Here is a 25,090-nt window from a genome sequence, read left to right on the forward strand (position 1 = left end):
GAGGCAGAGCAGCAGAGGGCACAGGAGAGAAGGAAGAACTTTGACAGCTTTTTACTTTGCTAGAAAAAAATGGTTAATAAAGATTAAACATGTACATATAAAAGAAATATCTAAATAAAATCAGTTCTGCATTAAACTCTTGAATTTTATTTTTGTTTACAAATGAGAATTGTTTACTAGAGGGTATCCCCTGGGTCTTAAAGTCTTAAAAGGTGATAAATCGGTTTTGGTCAAATTAAGACCCTTAGAAAGTATTAAAAACTATTATCACATCTTTGCTCAGGCTCAGCTTGTCGAAAGTATTTTCTCTGAATTAGCTCTCCAACAGTCAAGGAAATGATTAACCCCCAGAGACCCACGGTTGTAACATTACAACATCAGATTTAAGTCTACAAAAATAAACCTTCCCCATTTTTTTTCTTTTTAAAACCACATTTACATTGCTAATAGGTCCTATTGTTCAGTTCTGCAACACTATTGGCTGTTAAAATGTGTAAATAGGCCCATTTATCTGGCCTCCTAGAACAACATGTGAAAGGTTAAAAAAAGATTTTGCAGTTGTTTTCTAAATTTGGGTCTCTGGGGGTTAAAAAGGTAAATAAAACGTCGAGCTCCATCGTTTAAAGTTCCTTCTCCCTTCTGCCCAGCGGTTCCACGGTTGCTAGGCGACGGAACGTTCGCCGAGGGAGTTCATGAAGGCTAGGCCTGTCCAAATTCACAGCCGTTAACATCCGGTCTACCCGGCCGACGGAGGACGCAGCCCACGTCGGCCGGGTGGGCTGGGTCCTTCGAAGGATGCAGACCCTGAATTGAGACACAGCAATTGTCCAACAGATGGCGTCCGATGCTGTTCTCTAAGTAACATCAGATAGCTGCAAAACAACGTTTTCCACCCAGAACGTGCTTCTCTCTCTGAAAGAAACCTTCTGATTCATTCACACATCCAAACCTCGCATGTTAGCTTTTCATTCAGGTAAAGCTTTTAATAACAAGTTTTAATATCAAGCTGTTTCAAATTGTCATTTTTAAGTGTTAGTAATAAATTCTTAAATTTAAAAACCCGACTCTTCTTTCAAATGAAACACAGAATGGTGTATATTTTGGTTATTGAATAAGCAAAGATTCCTTAACTTCTGATTCAATAAATAAACTTTTGCTATTAAATTTAATGATCTTAAATTAAACATTAATCTTTGGACTGCACCTAATGGGCATGCACCTGGCGGTAAGGCGTTTCCTGTTTTCAGTGTTGCACTACGTGTAGCTGTTTGGTGTTTGGGGCTCGCTAAAGCTGATTTAATTTCTCTGTACTTGGACATCTCTGAGTTATTGTATTACAGAAGCATGCTAAAACACACATTTTCTGTTGTTCCACCTAGCTTTTAGGGAACCATTTGAGTTTGCACGCAGTTTATTTGGCGTTGAACAGTTTGCTCGTCCAGTTAGCTTAGCCTCAGCACGGCTATGGCTACTTCTGTCTCTGCTTCTCCGTCTCCTATCTCTTGCTCTCTGTGTCAGATGTTTAGTTACTCCTCTGCCTCCTTTAGTGATAATGGTACGTGTAATAAATGTAGCATTTTTGTAGCTTTGGAGATGAGGGTGTCGGAATTGGAGGCCCGGCTCCGCGCTGTTGAAAAACCCGTAAACAGCCGTAGCTACTTAGCTAGCGCAGGGCTAACTAGCTCAGAACCACCCCGTAGCGAACCTCCAGCAGAACCCGAGCAGCTGGGACCTCAGGCCGGCTGGGTGACGGTACGCAGGAAGCATAGAACCCAGCCCGTGGGCCACCACCAACCCGTCCACGTTTCTAATAGATTTTCCCCGCTCAGTGACGCACCCACTGACAAGCCGACTCTGATCATTGGCAGCTCCATAGTCAGAAACGTGGCATTAGAGACTCCAGCAACCATAGTTAAATGTTTACCGGGGGCCAGAGCGGGCGACATTAAATCTTATCTGAAACTGCTGGCTAAGGATAAGCGTAAATACAGTAAGATTGTTATTCACGCTGGCGGTAACGACACCCGGTTACGCCAATCGGAGGTCACTAAAATTAATGTTGCTTCGGTGTGTAAGTTTGCCAAAACAATGTCGGACTCCGTAATTTTCTCTGGCCCCCTGCCTGATCGGACCAGTGACGACATGTTTAGCCGCATGCTGTCCTTCAACCGCTGGCTGTCTAGGTGGTGTCCTGAAAACAACGTGGGCTACATTGATAATTGGAAAACTTTTTGGGGAAAACCTGGTCTGATGCGGAGAGACGGCATCCATCCCTCTTTGGATGGTGCAGCTCTTCTTTCTAGGAATATGGCCAGTTTTATTAGTCCTCCATGACTACCCAGGGTCCAGACCAGGAAGCAGAGTCGTAGTTTAACACACCCCTCTGCAGCTTCTGTACTGTTACCCACCCACTACCCCATAGAGACAGTGTCCTGCCCACGGCCAAAATCACACAGATTAAATATCAGGCTTAATAAAGCAAATCATGGAAATCTCATAAATATTAGAACAAATTCAACTGAGCAGAAAACTAGAAAAATCAAATGTGGGTTGTTGAACATTAGATCCATTTTTTCTAAGACTCTGTTAGTTAATGACTTGATTTGTGATAATCAGATCTCTTTGCTCTCTCTCACAGAATCCTGGCTGCAGCAAGAGGACTATGTTAGCTTAAACGAGTCGACTCCTTCAAATTATTTAAATCATCACATTGCTCGAAGTACAGGGCGAGGAGGAGGAGTGTCAACCATTTTTCATTCGGACTTATTAATCAGTCCCTTACAGATTAATAGCTACAGTTCGTTTGAACATCTTATTCTTAGTTTTCCTAATCCAGATTGCAAAACTGTAAAACCACTCTTGTTTGTAGTTTTATATCGTCCACCAGGCCATTACTCTGAGTTTTTGGATCAGATCTCTGATTTTTTATCTGATTTGGTGCTAAATACTGATAAGGTCATTGTAGTGAGGGATTTCAATATTCATGTGGACATTGAAAATGATTGCCTCAATGTAGCCTTTAGTAATATCTTAGACTCAATTGGTTTTACTCAAAGAATACATAGCTCCACCCACTCCTGCCATCATACATTGGACCTTGTTCTGACTTATGGCATAGAGTGTGAGGAAATAACAATCTTTCCACATAATCCAGTCCTCTCGGACCACTTTCTGATAACCTTTGAGTTTTTTATAACTGAGTTCTCGAGACATGAAAGTAAATTTCACTATAGTTGGTCTCTATCTGACAACGCAGTTGCGTCTTTTAAATCAACTGTTCCATCTTTACTGTCCTCAGCATCTCAGAGGAACGTAGCAGAGGGCAATATTTTCAGTTCTAGCCCCTCACAAATTGATGCCTTAGTTCATCATGTTAATTCCTCTTTACGTGTGGCATTAGATGATTTTGCCCCTTTAAAAAAGGAGGTAATTAGGGACAGGAAGTTGGCTCCCTGGTTTAACTCTCATTTACGAGCCTTAAAACAAAACTCTAGGAAATTGGAGAGAACATGGCGCTCTAAGCACCATGAGGAGGCCTACCTGTCCTGGAAAAATAGTCTTGTGCTTTATAAAAATAAGGTTCGACAAACTAGAACTGCTTATTTCTCAGCATTAATTGAGGAGAATAAGCATAATCCTAAACTTCTTTTCAGTACAGTTGCTAAACTTACACAGAATCATAGCTCTGAGCCATCTATTCCCTTAGCCCTCAGCAGCAATGACTTCATGGGATTTTTTACAAGTAAAATTAATTCTATTAGAAACAAAATCTTTAGCATCCTCCCTAATGCGATTTCTTCTTCCTCAGTAAGTGAGGCAGCATCAGAGGTAACTGTAGAACCTCATCTGTGCTTGAACCATTTTGATCCAGGTGAGCTTTCAGAGTTAACAAAAATATTAGCTTCATCTAAACCTTCAACTTGCATTTTGTATCCAATCCCAACCAAATTATTTAAAGATGCATTTCCTTTGGTTACTGCCCCCATTCTAGATATAATCAATCTATCCTTAGTAAATGGATAAGATTTTAGGGTTGCTGTAATCAAACCTTCACTTAAGAAGCCTTCTCTGGATCCAGATGACCCAATGAATTATAGACCAATATATAACCTTCCATTTTTATCCAAAGTCCTGGAGAAAATAGTGGCCATCCAAGTATGTGAGCATTTAAACACTAATGCTCTGTTTGAGGAATTTCAGTCTGGTTTTAGAGAGTATCACAGCACTGAAACTGCATTAGTGAGAGTTACAAATGATATTCTCATGGCCTCAGATAAGAATCTTATGTCTGTTCTAGTCTTGTTAGATCTCAGTGCTGCCTTTGACACAGTTGATCACAATGTTCTTTTAGAAAGACTTGAACATGTTGTAGGGATCAAAGGAACAGCGTTAGGCTGGTTTAAATCCTACCTGTCTGACAGATTTCATTGTGTAAATGTACATGACAAATCGTCTTCATACTCCAGGATTACTTGTGGAGTACCACAGGGTTCAGTTCTTGGACCAATTCTTTTTACTATATATATATGCTCCCAATTGGTAAAATCATTAGACAGCATGGGATAGACTTCCACTGTTATGCTGACGATACTCAGTTATATTTATCCATTAACCCTGATGAACCCAATCGGTTGGGTAGATTACAGGCTTGTCTTGAGGACATAAAAAATTGGATGACTCTAAACTTCTTGCTTTTAAATCAAGACAAGACGGAAGTTCTCATCTTTGGACCAGAAATCCAGAAAAGGAAATTGCTTAGTCAATCACCTGACCTGAATGGCATTACATTAATCTCCGAGAACAAAGTAAGCAACCTTGGTGTTATCTTTGACCAGGACATGTCATTCAAATCCCAGGTTTCACAAGTTTGTAGGTTTTCCTTTTTCCACCTTCGGAATATTGCTAAGATCAGAAGCATCCTCTCCAGGAGTGATGCTGAAAAACTAGTTCATGCATTTATTACATCAAGACTGGATTACTGTAATCCATTACTCTCAGTAAGTCCACAGAATGTAGTTAAAAGTCTTCAGCTTGTCCAAAATGCTGCAGCTAGAGTTCTGATGAGAATTAAAAAGAGAGATCATATCTCTCCTGTCTTAGCTTCCCTACATTGGCTACCTGTTAAATTCAGAATAGATTTTAAGATCCTTCTTCTCACATATAAAGCTCTTAATAATCAAGCTCCATCATACATCAGTGACCTGATTGTTCCATACGTTCCTAACCGAGCACTTCGCTCTCAGACTGCAGGTCTACTGGTGGTTCCCAGAATATCTAAACTTAGGATGGGAGGCAGATCTTTTAGTTATCAGGCTCCTCTCCTGTGGAACCAGCTCCCAGCTTTAGTCCGTGAGGCAGACACTTTGTCTACATTTAAGACTAGGCTTAAAACATTTTTATTTGATAGGGTCTATGGTTAAAATCTGATGTTAGCCTAGATCTGGACAAGTGGGGGAGTAGAGGGAGGTGGAGTGTACAGTCGGTAAAGACGGCTCTCCCTTGCCCTGCCTCCAACATGCCTACATCTAAATAGGATAGATTATCCAGAGTTATCTCTGTAGTTATGCTGCTATAGGCTTAGACTGCTGGAGGACACACTGACCACTTCTCACACTCTACTGCTTTATTCTACAATCTGCTCTTTAACTGTATTATTTCCTGCTATTTCAGCTGTTAACTTTATTTTCTCTCTAAGTGTTTTTCTCCCCAGAAGAAGCTACAACGATGTTCTGCTGAGCTGTGGTGGCCTCATGGAGGGGGCCATCGACTAGCACACTGCTGCTAACCACTAATACATTCTCCCTCTCCTGATAATAACTTTTTAATTTCCTTGACGTTGGATGTGCTACTACTAGTTTACCCGTTTAATTATAGATTCACTAGGATAAATACAATTAAGTTTATCTCTCATCAAATAGAATATTTACTAAGAAATCACAATATAACTATAGACGCATTACTTGTCTTTGTGTGTGTGTGTGTGTGTGTGTGTGTGTGTGTGTGTGTGTGTGTGTGTGTGTGTGAGTCGTGGAGGATGGCTGCTTCTACTGAGCCAGGATTCTCTGGAGGTTTCTTCCTGTTAAAAGGGAGTTTTCTTCTCCACTGTCGCTGCATGCTTGCTTAGTATGAGAATTGCCACCTTACATAAACAAGTGCGTGTACACACACAGGTGCTCACATGGTGCTCTCATAAGTATGGGCTTGGGCACGTTAAACACAGGTCTTAAGACTATGGTGGGCACTTAATGCACTGTGATTTATTGTCGTGATTCTTCAGTTAAGCAATGTTGATTATATATTTTCTTCATCAAGTTGACGCAGTGATTGCTAGATCTTGTTGTATTGTTGTATTGTCCCCCTTTTTTTGTCTTTTTCTGCAGGTCTAGAAGCAGACTCTTGTTCATTGTTTATTTTTGTGGACCCCCCTCCCCCCCTCCCCACCTTTTCTTTTCCTTTCTCTTTCACCTCTGTCTCCGTGTCTGGTCGGAATTACAAAGCATTCAACAACAATAACAATAAAGTGTTAAGTATCAGGCGTGACATTAAAAGCAGACGCTTTGATGCTCCACCTGAGAGTAAATCTGTAAGGCTTGTCACCAGCATTCAGACATCAATTCTGCTTGCTTCACAGCCAGACAGGACACGGTAAAAAAAATAAAAAAAAAGTATGAGGATTGCATCAAGTCACTGACTAGTGTCAGTGACTTGATGCAATTTGCAGGGTTCCTTATATAGGAAACATTATTTCTGATTGGCTTAATGAACTGACCTGAACTGGAATGTTTATTATGTGAAGTGCCTTGAGACGACTCTTGTCCTGATTTGGCGCTTTATAAATAAACTTGAATTGAATTGAATTAAAATGTAGACCAAGACAGTTAATGTATGAACTTCTATCGATTGCATTAATATCCTAGATATGTGTGCATAATATGCTAATGTAATATATGCTAATGAGCATATGCTAATGTCCGATCTTTTCTCAGGATCTAACCAAACTGAAGCAAACAGTGTTAAATCCTAGTATGTAGTTTAGCCACGCTACACTTTAAAACACTTTTCCTTGAGAATTTACTTCATCATTACGGTCAACCTATTGGTACTGTTAAATGGTAAATGGCCTGTATTTGATATAGTGCCTTCTAGAGCCCTGGAACCCCCCAAGTTGTTTTACAACGCAATCAGTCATTCATCCATTCACACACACATTCACACACTGGTGGGGATGAGCTACGATGTAGCCACAGCTGCCCTGAGGCGCACTGACAGAGGCGAGGCTGCCGAGCACAGGCACCACCGGTCCCTCCGACCATCACCAGCAGGCAACGTGGGTTAAGTGTCTTGCCCAAGGACACAACAACAGCAACAGACTGAGCGGGACTCGAACCTGCAACCTTCCGATTACGGGGCGAGCACTTAACTCCTGTGCCACCGTCACCCCTGTTAACATTAATTCCACCTCTATGAAAGCTCTCAGACAAATGGCAGGAGGACAAAAACATCCACGGTTAGGTGCTCCAACAACACTTCTGTTCTGGAGGTGGAAGCTGCTTCCCCCACGCTGCGACTTGAAAGTGCACCTGGCCCTGTGGCTTGCAACTATAACCGTCCAACTCAACGATCTTAGCAAGGGGCGAACTCGCAGGACCAGAAATCTAATAAGCCATCTAAGCCTCAAGGCTTCATCAAAGCTCGGAATCCCCTATCGTCAGGTGATGGAAACCAAAAGTCTCCACGTCCTGGATGTGGACGACACCCCTCGCCCTCACCCTGACCATTATGCACTGCATGTGGTGGCAACAGCCCTGCTCCTCTAAGGTCAAGCGCTGAGTCCAGTAGCGTGTCACCTGATGACCTGCGCTCCTTTCTGAGATCTGTTCTTTGTGACTTGGTGAGCGCCTCACCAAAGGACAAGGAGGCTCTACTCATCTTTTCTGCAAACCAGAGTGCATGTCCTCCTGCACCTACGACTCCTGCACATGACTCCATCATAAAGAAGATTCCACCATCATTTGAACCTGCCTGAACAGTGCGTTCGGTGACATCCATGGTCCCAGTGGGGTCTGGTGAGGTTGTGTCAATCAGTACTGGTCTTCGACCATTCTCAGCACCTGTCAGTGAGTCAAGTCACCCTTTCCCGCTGGACAAACCTGAGAAACTTAGACTTTGGTGTAAAATCATCCGTAAAAGTCTCAACCAGAATCCTCACATTCCTTTGATTCTAGAGGAGTCTCTAACCTGAGTAACGTACCAGTGGTCAAATTTTCATCAACAAATTGACCAGAAGATAACCTTTCATTTGCAGACACAAAACACCATCAGTCTGGCCTCCAAAGCCAGAACTCTGCCCTAGTTCTCATCACTGCAAAGAAGCCATAACATCTTTGCTCAAGGCCTCATGCAAGAGTCAGGCTGCTGCATCCTCACTAGGAATAAAAGTTCCTCAAAGTTCCTACGTGACTTCACATCTTATAAGTTGGAATAATCATATGTGTTGAATGAATGAACAAGATGTTTAAATTAAATGTTTGAATAATCTGTGCTTTAATCAATGACGGCTTTAAAATTAAAATTGTTCCTGCACGGATCCATTTCGGACCTTATCTACGCCAGATCAGTATGTGTTTGATTTATTTATTTATTTTTCTTCACCGTGTCCTGTCTGGCTGTGAAGCAAACAGAACTGATGTCTGAATGCTGGTGACAAGCCTTACAGATTTACTCTCAGGTGGAGCATCAAAGCGTCTGCTTTTAATGTCGCGTCTGATACTTAAAACTTTATTGTTGTTGTTTTTGAATGCTTTGTAATTCCGACCAGACACGGAGACAGAGGTGAAAGAGAAAGGAAAAGACAAAAGGTGGGGAGAGGGGGGGGGGGGGGTCCACAAAAATAAACAATAATGAACAAGAGTCTGCTTCTAGACCTGCAGAAAGAGAAAGAATAGAAAAAAATGGGACACACAACAATACAACAGGAGCAAGCTATCACTGCGTCAACTTGAAGAAATATACAATCAACATTGCTTAACTGAAGAATCACGATAATAAATCACAGTGCATTTAGTGGCAACGACAGCCTTAAGGCATGTGTTTAACGTGCCCAAGCCCATACTTATGAAAGCACCATGTGAGCACCTGTGTGTGTACACGCGCTTGTTTATGTAAGGTTTCTCTATAGGAGCGTCCAATAGAGAGTGTGAGGGACCACAGATCTGCCCCCCAAAGATGTGCAGGAGACGGAGGGAGATCCAAGTCCCAGAGATCCAGGCGCTGCCCCAGAGCACAGGAACCCCAAGGGGACTGCAACCAGAAAGGCCCCCGCCCCCCTCGAGAGGCACAGAGGATCGCCCCGGGGGCCACAACCAGCAGCCGGCAGAGTCCCGGGAGCCATCAGCGGCAAGCCCACAGGTCCACCCGCAGCCTCCCACCCCCTAGCCGGCCGAGCCCGGGACCCAGGGGCGACCACCCCCGCCGGGGACCCAGCAGAGCCCAAGGACCCAGACCCCAGCAGACAGCCACCGAGATTGATCAGGCAGACGCCAAATATCTTAAACCCCCTGACCCAGGAGCCACGAACATTCAGGCAGACCAAGGCACTGCACTCCACACCAGGTATGGCAGGGGGAGGGGAGACAAAGATCTATATCATCAAAAGAAGTCCCAGGAGAGGGGAGGAGTCAAAGGCCCCACCTGACATATACAGTCATATACAAACACAGTCACACACTCCCTCCCTCATGCTCACACATGCACATACAACCAAAGACTTACAAAAATGCATGCCGGACACCCACTCATGCTCCCCATGTACACCCTATTAACTCTGGTCCCGGTACTGCTGCACATGGGGTACAACCATCACCGGTAACCAGAGTTTGACCCTTTCTGCTGGGGTGCTGATGAGCAGGCTCCCCCGCCCAAACTCCCCGAACTCAAATTATACTATACCCGCTCTACAATGGCTCCGTCCCGGTGCGGAGACCTGAGGTGCGCAAACAGGCATGCGTGGGATTTTCGAGATCTTGCGATACAGTCCGAGCAATAAACGCGGAAGTTAGATCCAAACACCCGTTGTGTGGGAGAAGCATCGGCATGAACTGTTTAATCTGCCCATCATTTGTGTTGAGAGATCAGCAGTGTTTGGATCAACAAGGGGTGACTACTTTGATAGTAGAAACTGTATTTATTTACCCCAAAATTCCACCATCTCCGCTCCGCTCCGGCACGAACTCCGTAGCAAAAACGGTCCCGTTGTAGTCAATCAGAGCTGTTCCACCACTGCGGCCGTGCGGCGCAGTGTGCTGCCCGCCGTTCCGCCATCCGGCAAAAATAGGATCGATCCTATTTTTGCCGGACGCCGGAGCACCTCCGCAGTCAATGGACGGAAATCATAACCGCCCAACAGGAAAGGGAGCAAGCACAACTTCCGTTATTTCACAATAAATCGATAAACAAAAGGTGTTTTTTGTTTCATATGCACAGGTTTAACAACTTTTAACAACTATCAGTGGCGGCTGAACTTTAAATGCACAAAGGTAAGCCATAAATACAGTTTCTACTATCAAAGTAGTCACCCTGTGTTGATCCAAACACTTCTGATCTCTCAACACAAATGATGGGCAGATTAAACAGTTCATGCCGATGCTTCTCCCACACAACGGGTGTTTGGATCTAACTTCCGCGTTTATTGCTCGGACTGTATCGCAAGATCTCGAAAATCCCGCGCATGCCTGTTTGCGCACCTCAGGTCTCCGCACCGGAGCAGAGCCGTTGTAGAGCGGGTACAGTATAATTTGAGTTCGGAAGCGAGCGGCAGCGGAGGGCGGGGGCGGAGGTAGTGGAATTTTGGGGTTAGTTTTTACATCTGCAGTGAGACAAAAAACTAACCTCACTTCACTCAGAGATTGTTCTTTAAAACTCTATTAAATCCACCTGTGTTGACGCACTTTAACCACTTTGTCACGCTGCATTTTAGCTGATATGGGACTTTATTTACTGGATGCTAAGATCACATCACACTCACGTAGAACAACACACAGGCTCTCTGCGGCTACAGTGAGTGCAAGCAGGGTCCGAAATTAAAGTTTTTACTCACCGGCCAAGTTGGCCGGTAGATGATGAAAATCTACCGGCCAAGCATATTTTGAACCGGCCAAAACTCTAAATGATTTAGATCTACCTAAAGCATGTTATTCTATATTATGTTGATTCCAAACAGAGTGACAAAATAATTAAAACATCAATTAATAAGAAAAAAAACTCTTTTGTCATTTTTACTATTTATTTATTTATTTTTAGAGATGTTTTTATGAACTCTTTCATTGAAATCTAGTCAGACTCCTTGTTTTCTCTGTCCATGAAGTCTGGCCTCCTGCTTCTGACACCATCTTTGTGCCAAAGCCTCATTTGGGTCCTAGTCCTTGATCTCTGGAGAACACAGCTGCACCATGAGAAGATCTGAAAGTGTGTCAGGGCTAGGGTTGTCACGGTAACCGGTGTAGTGGTAAACCCCGGTAAAAAAGTGGACAATAATAATAACCGTCTTGTTTAAAATATATATATATATTATCTCGGTGGATTACCGTGGCTGCGGTGTAGGCGCGGTGACCCTTACCAGCCACCGTATCATCTGCTGAAGTTGCTGGCGGCACATGCGCACTTTGTTGTTTACGACCAAAACTTTCTTTAAGCTAAAGCTGAAATAATGGCAGGAGGAGACGGCAGCACTCGGGACATTTATTATCCCTCAAAGAAGACAAAGTCGGAAGTATGGGCATCTTTTGGATATTTGAAGAATGCCGAGGGACAGTTGTCTGTGAAAGGCAGCAACGCTACGTGGCCATCATAATGTAGCCATTGTCTCACGACTCCGCCATCTCCGGTTCGCCACTTTCCACAAAATCTTCTGGTTGCCACTGGTCCTGGTGGTTTTCCTTCCAGTTCGACGAGTTTTCCTTTGGAAGGCTGGCTGACTCCAGTTAAAAACCGCCACATTTCACCGCTAGTTTTAACACGAAGCTAACCGCTAACTTGATAAACTGATTGAATGGGATAGGTGGAAATGACGTTGGATGCGGCGTTCACGTTTCGCGTACGTTTGTGTACGTTGCATGCAGGCGGGAGGAGTATCAGAAATCCATGGAAGATGACTGATAAACATAACTAATTTGGTGCAAACATTTACTCGCCAGGTGGAGCAATTTACTCGCATGTGGCGAGTGTTAATTTCGGACCCTGAGTGGAAGGTTATCATCTGGTGTAAAAAAAGGCGTTGATCAGAATTTTCAGATCAGGTTTTATTCCACAAAAATCGGTCGAATCCACATTTATCTGGGTGCTAACTTTACTAGCATATTGTGCTAGCATTAGCAGGTTGGATGCTAATGTTACAATGCTAATGCCGTAAATCTAAAAAGTCTAAATTTTGCTGACATTTTAGGGTTATATGAAGCTTACCACTCTGCTGCTGCGTCCGTTACGTCCTCCTCGGTGGTCAGGCAGCATTGCAGCAGCTCGGAGGTGGAGAAAGGACATGTGTGTGTACGTACGCACAAAATCACACACAGCTTTCTGCTTCTGTGGTTTTTGAGCAGTAGTCTGCAGCCTGAGAGCTGCATCTACTGCCACGCCGCCCTTCCTTACAGTGAGGAACACTTTGTGACTTTCTGCATTCTTTCAATTGGACTACAAACATCTGACTGAGAAGGAAAATGGTGGATTGGCTCTGTGTTGAGCAGGAAGTCCATGACCATATTTGGCAGTTATCTTGATGAAATAGAGAACACAACATAATAGAAAATTGAGAAAACTGAACAGGTTGGAAAATAGGATCAAAACTTTATAGTAAAACTTCTAAAAACCGCCTGAAGTGACTTATTTAATTTTTCTTTTTGCACACCCAGAGACCTAAATGCACAACACACTGTATCTAAGGGCTAGACATGGGGATTTTTCTGATGTGTCTCCTTTAACATCGCTACTGGCAACACAGATTCATCTGAAAATAGCGGGAACCAGAGTCTGTGTTGTGGATTCTGATGCTTTTGGAGAAGAGGTCAGAATCTAGACCTTTAGTCTGATCCTGCACCAAACCCAGTGGAGCTTGTTATTAGTGTGGGTTAGACAGTCTAAGGGAAGGTGGAGTAGATACCTGTGTACTGGCCAGCCAACGCTCCAACATTTCTTGGGCGGGGTCTTCTGATTCCCAGGGACCGCTGCCATCGTTGGCCTGGCCTTCGTCATTGTAGACTGTCCACTTGGTTAACTTCTCTACAGTCTGGTGGGGCAGCAGACTCTCTGAGCGGAGCCAGTCCTGTACCAGACAGAACTCACAACGTGGTTGTGTCGGGTTTGAGAAATGCAGCTCCATTTGTGTGGCACCTACCTGAGGATCTCCACTCATCCGTGGGTTCCCAGTCCAGTGCGTGTCTGGTTGGGTGACGGTATATAAACCATCCTCACCCATCAGCTGAGCCACTTCTCTGTCAGTCTCTTCTTCATACAGAGACCAAGCCAGAGATGCTGCTGCACTTGACTGTCCGGTTGGAAAGCATTGAGGGGTGGACCTAGATGCCCCAGCAGCTTCCTCCCTTCTTACATCAGGTCCTTTGAGGCCGTTTCTGTTTGTCCCCACTGGCATTCTGCTCAGGTTGATCCGAGAAGGCTTCAGCTTCCTTCTAGCAGCCAGCAACGCATTGACTCCATCTTGAGTAGCAGTGGTGGCTCTCTTGGTTTTGCTATCAGGTATGGAGGATTCTTCTGAAGTATCGAGGGACATAGTGCTCTTCTTTTCTAGATTTGCGTCTGCCAAAAGGCCTTCGCTGCCAGGTTTCCTGATGGACTTTAGGAGACCGAGGTCTGGTCTGACAGGAAGCACAAGCTTAGCACCTGGCTTTGGAGGTTTGGGCTTTGAGTCATATGGTTCCTCAGGTGGATTTGATGGAGCAGAAGATGCAGGAGCTCTTTGAAACGTTTCAGCCATCTTTGCCTTGCTGAGTTTGTTCATCCTGGGAAGTACTACAGCAAATTTGGCCTCCAGCTCTTTCTCTGTCCCCTGCACTGTTTCTTCCACTCTCTCTTCCTTCTGTTCTTGGAGGTTGGCTTTCTCTTTACCCGCTGGGTCCTCAGAAGACATCTTGCTTTTCTTGCTGAACAGGCTGGTCTCACTGGCAACCCTCATGGCCATTTTGTGTTTGAACATCTTGTTGTTAGTTCTCCTGGTTCCTTTTTTCAGTTTTGTGGCTCGTTTGGAGAGCCAGTGAGAGATGCCGATGGCTCTAGTCAGAGCAGAGAGGGGTTTCTTTAGATTTGATGGCTGTGGGATTTTCTTTTGGATCCAGCCAGACACCCGGCGAAAAGCTGTAATACTGGTTCTTCGTGCCATCAAAGGTGCCATTGACCTGCTGGATGGACACTCGGGAGTTTCTTCATCAGGGTTCTCTGCCTTGAGCTGGAGAGGAGCCGCATCATCTCTACCCAGGAGCAAGCTCTTTTGCTTTCCTTTGATGACATGACCGACATGCTGCTGCTTCCCAGTCCCGAGAGTGACGTTTGGCTCTTTGGTTGGGAACATTGGACGTTGGCCTTTGATGGGTTTGAGTACTATCTGCTCAACTTCCTCCTTTTCTTCACCTGAGTCATCCTCTTTGAGAGAATCTGTCTTCCTTTTAGTTTTCTTTAACAACAGATTCATACCCTCTTCTCTGTTATCGATGGATGGTTGAACTTCCTCTGTTGAAGAACCAAGTTCATCATCAGGCTGTTCCTTCTTACTTTTCTTTTCCTCCTTGGCTTTTTGTTTGGCTTCCTTTGTTCGCCTCTGCTTTTCGGCCTTTTGCTTTTCTCCTACACCCGTTTTCTTGTCAGCCTTGGAGCGTCTGAACATCTTGTACTTTGTCTCCCTTACTGGGTCAGAAACATCCAAAGGGTTTGTCTGTTGTCCTCCAGCTTCATCAGCAGTAGACGGCCCTGACTCCTTCGGGGTTATCTCATTTTCATCACTCACCCTGTCAGAAACTTCTGCTTCTTTTTCTCGATCTCCTCCTCCTCCTCCCTCTTCTGTGGATGCAACAGGTTCAGGTGAAACTTCCTCTTCGCCTGACTCCTTGGTTACAGACTGCTCTGCATCACTTTGAGTCCCTGATGCCTCAGACTCCTCACTACTCTCCTCACTCCTTTGTGTCTCAGCTGGTTGTTTGTTGCCACCTCGCTCCTCCTCCTCCTCCTCCTCCTCCTCCTGGGCACTAACATCACTCTCTGTTTTGTGTCCAGGCTGGATGGGGAGCTTCTTGTGGATCCTCTCTGGTGCTGTTGAGAAAACGTTTCTTGTAGCTTTGATGTTTTTCTCCAACCCTCTCGTCCTACCATTGTCTTGTGATTTCTCGCCAGAAGCCTTTTCTGCTGCTGAGCTTTTCTCCACACCCTGAGCAGCTTTGTTCCTCCTGGTGGTCCTGACCTCTCTGCTCTTACGCTGCTCACACGCTGGTGATTTTCCTGTCCTGTTGGGCGTTTGAGTGGCAGTCTGGAGTGCTGTGGGTGAAGGCTGTCTGACATGTTGGTCTCTGGTTGCTTTCCTTTCTGCAGCTGTGCTGTGCTTTGCAGCATTTGGTCGGCCTCGAGACTTTAACGGTGGCATGACTTTGAGGTTAAAATGGCATAAACGGTGAAAGATGAAACCCAAACGTTCTTGTCTAACATAGAAGGTTTTCAGAATGGACTTCCTCACAGCTACGTTTGGCTGCTCAAACCTCGGAACAATAAAAGGCATCTTCCCAACATGGCTCCATGTGTTAGTTTATCTGGAGGTCAGATCTGAAGGCTAAACGTGGATTAAGCAGCTGCACCCTGGGGGTACATTAGTGAGAGCACATGTCAGTGGAATATAGCTTACCAAGCTTCTCAGGTGAAACCCGGGCGTGACTAGGGGGCTGCACAGTACTCCGGCTTGTCCTCGAGAGCTGCTGTAACAGAAGCTAACACACACTCCATCTAAGGAACGCTGAAATGCAGAGGCACACACACACCCCACCGACCAGCATCATCAGGTCATGCTGTACATGCCAACAATGAGGATAAAGGGAGCCAATATGACCTGAATCACACGCAGAGCCTTTGTGAATTATTCAGCTGTCAGGTTGGTCCTCTGTTGTTCAGAGACAGCTGCTGGATGCTGAAGGAAAGGTGAGAGCTGCTGAGCCCAGACGCCAACAATAGGTGATGACTGTGCGTGCGTGCGTGTGTGTGCGTGCGTGTGCGTGCGTGTGCGTGTGCGTGTGTGTGTGTGAACGGCTGGTTTTCCTGATGTAGCGTCTCCGAGCAGGTGTGGGTTCTCACCCGTTTCACCCTCGACCTGTTTTCATGTCTGACTGAAGCAAAACAGAATCTGCTCAAATGCCAACACCTTCTCACACCCGGGGCAGCTGAAACTGACGGAAGGTGAGTTTAAAGGAGACCACTGAGTCCACTGGTCTCAGGCTCAGGGGAGAGAGCTCCAGAGTCTGGGGGCCACAGCAGCAGATGATCTGTCACCTTTGACCTTTAGCCTGGTGCTGCACAACCAGTAGGCTTTGATCACTGGACCTCAGGGACCTGCTGGGGGTGTAGGGACTAAGAAGATCACCAATGTAAGATGGTGCTGGTCCATGTAAGGCCCTATAGACCAGAACCAGGATCTTGAAATGAACCCTGAAGTTGACTGGCAGCCAGTGAAGCTGGAGGAGAAGCGGGGTGATGTGGGTGCGTTTGGAGGACTTGGTCAGAAGCCGAGCACAGGCGTTCTGAACCACCTGTAGACGGTTCAGGGAAGTTCTGCTCAGACACGTGAAAAGAGAGTTGCAGCCTTCCTCTGCTAGGAATGTTGTGTTCTTCCCTGGACCAAAATAACTCCGTGCTTAAACACCCCTAGCAGCACCATCCAGAAGGTAGCCATAACTCCCTTGTCTGAACCGCAACTCCAAGGTCCACGCAGAAGATGAGACTTTTACTCATAAAATTAGTTCTTTTAATCTGCAGGTTTACAATCATATTCTGTGTTTTCTACAATGAATGTTCTTTCTAAAGTGATTTAATTATCAATTTATCAGATTAATATCAGTGTAATAACAAATGAATGTTTAACAGACTCATGGACGTAATTTTTACTTAAGAAGTGGGGGGCACACGGGTGTGTGTGTGTGTGGGGGGGGGGGGGGGGGGGGTTTGGTATGGTGTCTTTACAGTATGCTCTAATGGGAAACAGGCTTCAACACAAACGGTTGTTTTCTGCTTGATCCTAGCACTCCAGTGTCACTTTAATATAGCGTAATATTGTTTTGGGATGGTAAAAAGTGCAGGGGTCAAAACTTGACTTTGGATAAAGTGCGGGGGGGTGGGGGTGGGGGGGGGGTATGTCCCCCCCCCCCACCCCCACCCCCAAATTACCTCCATGAACAGACTTAATCCATGTATTAAGTGAAATAAGGTTTCTAAGGGTCTGAGAAAGGGGAGTGTCTGAGGGTCTCGGTGAACACCTGGACACATTTCTCAGGTCTGGTTGGTAAAAGTTTCTAAACAACCATTTCATTAAAAGTGACTCGCTTCCTGTTTTCCCAGTTCCAGCCAGAGCTCCCAGTTCATCAGAAGCTCACAGCTCATGCTGAATGACCATCCTATAGGGATTAAACCAGATTATTCAGTAGAATAATTTTAGCAGCACATGAATCAACATTTATTATTGGCTCAACCCACCACCCACTCATCAGACATGAAACCGTCCACCAGAAGCCACCTGGGACGTATCTTCTTACCAGTCGTGTGTATGCTGAGGGTGTCTACGACCTGCAGATACATCAGAAGTCCACTCACCCGCTCTGAGAGACGGCTTCACCTGCAGACCGGATCTCCAGAGCTTCATCATCCAGGGTGTGTAGACTAAACAACGGTGTCAGAGTGGTTGGTATTAATCTGATAACTTTTTAAATTACATCCAACAAACAGCCAGATGTAACGTGATGAAGGAGCCATTCCTCAGGGTTATTATCCTCTAACCACAGTTCCCTTTGACACGGCGCCAGAGTGCATGAAACAGCCTCAAGGTCATGCATTCTCTTCTAAACTGTTTACGCTCCAGCAATGAAGACAGAAGATGAAGACTCTTTTCTTTTCTTTCATTAGATCAAAGAACTCTATTTTCAATACAGCTAATAATAATAATAATAATAATAATAATAATAATAATAATAATACATTTTATTTCAAAGCGTCTTTCAGGACACCCAAGGTCACTTTACACAAAACACGTAATAAAATACAATAAAACAATAATAAAACCCAAAGAAGAAAAAACAAAGAGAAACATTTCAATAAAATCAGAGGTTGTAGGCAGATTTAAACATGTGTGTTTTGTTTTGAAAAGGGTAAAACTGTCGATGTTCCTGATGTCTGGGGGAAGTGAGTTCCAGAGTCGAGGAGCAGAGCGGCTGAAAGCTCTGCTCCCCATGTTAGCGAGACGGGCAGAAGGAACCGCAAGATGGATGGAAGAAGAAGATCTGAGAGAACGGGACGGGGTGTGAATACTTATAAGGTCTGAGATATATGGAGGAGAGAGGTTGTGGATTGCTTTGAAGGTATGGAGGAGAATTTTGAAGATGGACCTGAATTTAACTGGGAGCCAGTGAAGCTGCTGGAGAACCGGGGTGATGTGGTGAAAGGAAGGGGTTCTGGTGATAATACGGGCTGCTGAATTCTGGACCAGTTGCAGTTTATGAAGGAGTTTGTTGGGGAGACCATAAAGAAGTGAATTGCAATAGTCGATACGGGAGGTGACGAGGCTGTGGATGAGAATGGCGGCAGTGTGAGGGGTCAGTGAGGGACGGAGACGGTTTATGGAACGTAGATGGAAGTATGCTGACCGAATTAAGTTATTAATGTGAGCCTGAAAAGAAAGTGAGCTGTCGAGAATGACACCCAGACTCTTGACATGAGGTGAGGGGGAGACTGTGGTGCTGTCAATAGTTAAAGAAAAGCTGTCAGATTTTGAGATGGTGGATTTAGTGCCAACTAGAAGAAGTTCAGTTTTATTGCCGTTGAGTTTGAGGAAATTAGAGGTGAACCATGATTTGATTTCAGAGAGGCAGAGTGTAAGGGAGGATGGTGGGAGAGTTGAGTTGGGCTTACTGGAAATGTAGAGCTGGGTGTCATCTGCAAAGCAGTGAAACTGGATATTGAATTTGCAGAAGATTTTGCCGATAGGGAGGAGGTATACTATGAAGAGGAGGGGCCCCAGGACAGAGCCCTGGGGCACACCTGACTTGACTGGGGAGGGTTCTGATGTAAAGGATTTTAACTGGATGAACTGAGTGCGGCCAGTAAGGTAAGATTGAAACCAGCGGAGGGGGGTGTGAGTGATGCCTAAGGAAGAGAGTCTATTGAGGAGGATGGGATGAGAAATGGTCTCAAAGGCTGCACTCAGATCGAGGAGAATGAGAATAGAGATCAAACCAGAATCAGCAGCAATGAGTAGGTCGTTAGTGATCTTGATGAGAGCTGTTTCTGTGCTGTGGTGGGGACGGAAACCAGACTGAAGCTGTTCATAAAGGTTATTGCGGGTGAGATGGGAATGGAGCTGAGATGCAACAGTTTTCTCAAGGACTTTGGAAATGAAGGGAAGATGGGAAATGGGACACAGGTTATTGAAATCATTGGGATCTAAACCAGGTTTTTTTAGAATAGGGCTGACTGAAGCGGATTTGAATAGGGAGGGGACCGTACCAGAGGATAGTGAGGAATGAATAATGGCTGTTATAAAAGGGAGCAGAGAAGAAAGGCACGATTTAACTTAAACAGTTGGAATAGGGTCCAGTTGACAGGTGGAAGGTTTGGATTTGGTGATGTAATCTAATATTTCTGAGGGATGGGGAAGTTCAAAGGAGGAGAACGGAATGGAGGGTTCAAATAAATCAGGAGAGGGAGGGGAGGAATGAGGTAAAGAGAGATGGATTCTATTGACCTTCTCATTAAAAAACTGAAGGAGAGAGTTACAGGTTTCTGAAGAGTAAAGATGGATGGGTAAGGAGTCAGGAGGCTGAAAAATGCTGTTCATGATGGAAAATAATGTTTTAGTGTTGCTGGAGTTGGACGAGATGAGACCGGAGTAATACTGAGATTTGGCATGGGAGATGGAGTCCTTGTAGAGAGAAATCTGAGCAGAATATAAGTCTTTATGGATGGTGAGACCGGTTTTCTTGTAGAGTCTTTCAAGCCTCCGGTTGGTAGCTTTCAAGGAGCGAAGGGCAGGGGTGAACCATGGAGCAGACCGAGTAAAATATACAGAGCGGGATTTGATGGGAGCAAATGAATTAAGGATAGAAACCAGACCGTTATTGTACTGAATGACAAGATCATCGGGAGTAGAGGACAAATTAGGGGTCAGGGTGGCAAAACTGGAGGACAGGGAGGCTAGATCAATGTCCTTAATATTACGAAATGAAATGATACGGGGTGACTTGATGATGGAGAGACGGAGGGGAACAGAAAAGGAGAAGAGGAAGTGGTCCGTGAAAGGGAGCGGGTCAGCTGTACAGTTGGAGGGGGTCAGGCCGGAGCAGCAGATCAAATCCAGGGTGTGACCTTTAATGTGAGTGGGAAAATTGGCATATTGATGAAAACTGAGGATGTCCAAAGATGAGGAGAAGTCTTTGCTGAGGGGGAGGGCCGTATTGTCCATATGAATATTAAAATCACCAAGTAAAATTACATTTGGGGAAAGGGCGGACAGATGGGATAAAAGAGCAGAGAGTTCATTTAAAAACTCAGGGCTGAACTTGGGGGGACGATAAACAGTGACAATTATTGTGGGGGTCGGGCCGGAGAGTTGACAGGCGAGGCATTCCAGAGTGGTGAGAGGAGGAAGGCTTACGGGAAGGACCTTCCAAGTCTCGCGATAGAGTATCGCGAGACCACCGCCGCGGCCCGACCCACGGGGTTTGGAGAGGTAAACAAATCCGGGAGGAGTACAGTCATTGAGTTGTGAGAAATCGCCGGGTTGTTGCCAAGTTTCGTTCAGACAAAGAAAGTCTAGCTTATGGTCACTGATGGTATCTTGGAGGAGATGTCCTTTACCAGAGAGAGAGAGAATGTTGAGAAGACCAAAATTAGCAGTGCGGAAGTCCCTGGCGACAGGAGCATTAGCCCGACTAGCCAGCCGGGCTAACACGCTGGAGTCGACCGCTCGGCAGGTATTCCTGGGTAGCCGCCGGCTAGTCGTGGACCAGAAGGAGGGTATTCCTTTGGAGCCGTCGAGATGGAGGTTCCGCCGGGACCCCCGATGGATATACCGACGGCGAGGCTGAAAGGTGATGTCGGGGAAGAGGCACAGAGCTGGTGGTGGAGATCGGAGTAGTGAAAGCGGAGGTTGAAGAGCTCCGCCGCCGAGTACTGGAGAAGGCCATCCACGGACAGAAGAATGAGCGACAGGATGATCCAGGCCAGTGCGAGGCACACAGAAATCCTGCTGGACCACATTATGGAGTGGAGCAGGGAGGTGGTGATGTGCAACCAGAACGCAAGCTGAGCAGGTAGGTGAAAATGAGTTTTCACCGACACAGGGATGTGACTCGGGTAAAAAGAAGAAAAAAAATACAAAAAGTTTGTTTGCCAGCGAGCAGCGGCAGCGAGACGCGCCAGCGTTCACTCAACCGGAACCGGAAAGAACAACTGACTGATCTGTGAACTCACAATATTATGATTAATAAGTTTTAATAAGTAAATGACTTATTCTAGTCACTAGACACACTGACACACTAAGGTAAATAATCACGACACATTGCTGTTGCTGATCCAATCAGAACCTTCCTAGTCTGAAGCGTGGCGAGTCTCTGTGGTGTTTATTTAATCTGTCAGCTTTGATTCGTCCAGAATCATAAACATCCAGATTAATAAAACAGTTCCAACGACATTTTCAAGTTCAGTTCTCAACAAGATCTCAAGAACCCTGAAGTTCACCGCATGCTAAGTGGAATACGGAGAGGCCATCCATACGCTTCTTTTTAAGCTAAGAACTACCAAGCTGGAAAACCTGCCGTTGTTATCAACCAACAACGGTTCCTTCAGAATAAAAGCTGAACTCGCTGACCCAAGGAGGGTCCCCTTTTGACGCTGTGAAACACCTGTCGCTTTTTACCTGGAGACTATCCAAAGACTGGTTTGTTGTACTGTCGACGCTGTTTCATCGGCTCCAGTACCAGAGGAATGTCGTGGACCTGGCATCCGGATCTGTACGGAAGTCTCGCTGAAGGCTATGTGGATGCGACACAAATGACATCTCATGTGTTTCTGGCCACGGTTCAAACTTGATCAGTTAGGAGCAAAACATCATATCCCACTCAGACTCGCTTCTCCAGAAACGGAGGTTCTGAACTGACACACACACACACTCTCCACCTCACTTCATTCCAACAACATCCATCATTAGAGAGTTAGTCTTGTTAAACAGTTTAAAATCATTTTAGTAATAAATTTCCTTAAATGCCTGAAAGTCTCTCTCTCTCTTGTCTCTCAGTTCATGCAAAGTGTTTATTTAATTTCCCTGTAATAAAAAGATCCAATCTTCTGATTTAAATAACCCAGTGTCCATTACATGGGATCCATACTCGATATGGATCTTTAATGTCTATGGTCATTACTTGAATTGTAATTCTATTCCATTACACAGATGTGTTTAGTGAACCAGACATCACACCTTTTGAGTCACTCAGAAATCTCTTAAACACACCAGGTCATGTTTCATCACAGTTCATCCATTGTCTCATCTAACATCACTGTGTCACCATTTATAATCATTAGCCTTTCATCATCATTAATATAGTAATACAATACTTTTATAAACTATATTTTTGTCTCTGAGTCAGATTATTATAAAGTGTTGTCTCCCTGGATTAACCAAAGTACCTAGTTTCATCATCTATCCAATATTAAAGGATCAATAATATTGATAATCCAGATTTTTATGGATTCTTACATTTTATTGAAGACTTTTATATTCTATTGGTAATTTCTTAAATGTAACCACTTACAAAGTGTTGCACTGTTGTCTGATATAACCTAGTATGTACCAATTTCTTAAGAATCACTTTCAACCTGCATGAACATTTATTATTAATTCAGGAGGCAGGATATTCTAGGATGTGATTTTTCTGTAAATGACATTAGTTCTTAAAAATGGAAGAGTAAAGAAGCATAGGAGGCGGTCCTTGTGTTAAAACCTTGCGGCTCACAGGTTGGTAACAGCGTTGTTAACAAGCTTAAAGGTTTATGTAAAATCCAGATTTTGTATAAGGAGACAACCAGATTACAGGCTAGCCTGACGTTTACCTTCATCCATGACAGATTGTAATGCATCCAGCTGATATCAGCTTTAAATGGTAACTGAGAACCAACCTTGCAGCTCTGCTCTGAGCTCTCTGAAGTTTCTCAAGGTCTTTCTTATCGGCACTGGACCAAACAGCCAAACAGCAATTCAGATGACACACGACCAGACTGTACAACGTGTTTTGTGGTCTCCAGTAGAGCCCTGCACGGGCCTAAAATCTGAGCCCGTGTCCGGCCCGGCCCGAAGGGGGTGGAGCCCCAGCCCGACCCGAAAAGGTTTTCAGGATTCTCTGGCCCGACCCGAGCCTGAGCCCGACTTTTTTTTAACCAACTGAATGAAAACAAAGTGCGTCATTCCTGACCAATGTGTTAAAAGACGAGCAGGATCCGATCAATTTGTTTTTCCCTCATTTACCATCACAGAGATAACGGCACAGTGCGCCTGGCTCTGGTGGTAATCAAGTTAAATTTTATCTCTTTCCAACAATTTTCACAAGAAAACAGAACAGTTAAAAGCAGGGCTTGTGTTGACCGGACAGTTCCCGTATTTGACCGTTTATTTTGACGGAGAAAGAATAGAAAGAATTACCCCGACGCATGCAGACGAACTGACATTTTATTCGTTACGCACATCGCAGATGTAGTTAAATCACTCAAGAAAAGATTCCCATCTGAACATCTGAGCTGGACACTGCTCAGCACAGCTCGATGTCAGTGTGTACTACATAAGGTCCACAGCGAGCTGAAGATGTGGAGAGGGGCTTGGAGCACGTCGCAGAACCAGAGCGCATGCAGGAAGGTTCCTCCCACTGAAGCGAGTGTTTTCCAAACCCGGTCTCTCAGAGAGACTTGTCACTTAGAAAATGTTCCCTGATTATGAGAAAATGTTCCCTGATGATGAAACTTTGGCTGAATAGCGCTTGTTCCTGTCTCCAATGTGGCGACATATCCAGGAGCCGTCTGAGGAGAATCCCAGAATCTCACATCCTCGTCAGCTCAGAAAGCACCGATATGATTACGCACAAGCGTGACGCGTCAACCCGGTCTCACAGTAAGACCGGGTTGGACCTGTTCAGGTTCACGCAGACAATCTTTACATTTAGAATTGGCATACAGATGTAAAATTAATGCAGTAAAATATAAAGCATTTTATTTAAATATCCATTCATTATTTACAAGCACAGAGAGCCGCATCAGATTCAGATCAGCGGGAAGATTCCTCCGACTGAATTTAGTCGGAGGAATCTTCCTGCATGCGCTCTGGTTCTGCGACGTGCTCCAAGCCCCTCTCCACATCTTCAGCTCGCTGTGGACCTTATGTAGTACGCTGACAGCGAGCTGTGCTGAGCAGTGTCCAGCTCAGATGTTCAGATGGGAATCTTTTCTTGAGTGATTTAGCTACATCTGCGATGTGCGTAACGAATAAAATGTCAGTTCGTCTGCATGCGTCGGGGTAATTCTTTCTATTCTTTCTCCGTCAAAATAAACGGTCAAATACGGGAACTGTCCGGTCAACACAAGCCCTGCTTTTAACTGTTCTGTTTTCTTGTGAAAATTGTTGCAAAGAGATAAAATTAAACTTCGTGGTACTTCGGTGATTTAGTGGTTTAGACTCTTGTTCATTAGGATTGATGGTACTTTGACTTTGGACTGGCCTTCGACTCCCCCTTTGGATTGCAGGGTTAGTCAGAGACCAACATTTAATTTTTAATGATCTAAAACAGTTTATTTACACATGTGTTTGTGA

At 44.8% G+C, this 25,090-nt stretch overlaps 1 protein-coding gene across 1 annotated transcript; it reads right to left on the minus strand.

Moving 5' to 3' along the window:
* Positions 1–13,034: 13,034 nt before the first annotated feature.
* On the minus strand, positions 13,035–17,148 carry LOC129157157 (hepatoma-derived growth factor-related protein 2). The gene has a single exon (XM_070545329.1). It carries the CDS (start codon positions 15,764–15,766, stop codon positions 13,109–13,111), a length of 2,658 nt encoding a protein of 885 aa, XP_070401430.1. The 5' UTR covers positions 15,767–17,148; the 3' UTR covers positions 13,035–13,108.
* Between the last annotated feature and the right edge of the window lie 7,942 nt (positions 17,149–25,090).

The sequence above is a fragment of the Nothobranchius furzeri genome, chromosome 16, assembly GCF_043380555.1.
Source record: "Nothobranchius furzeri strain GRZ-AD chromosome 16, NfurGRZ-RIMD1, whole genome shotgun sequence".
Classification (NCBI taxonomy): Eukaryota; Metazoa; Chordata; class Actinopteri; order Cyprinodontiformes; family Nothobranchiidae; genus Nothobranchius; species Nothobranchius furzeri.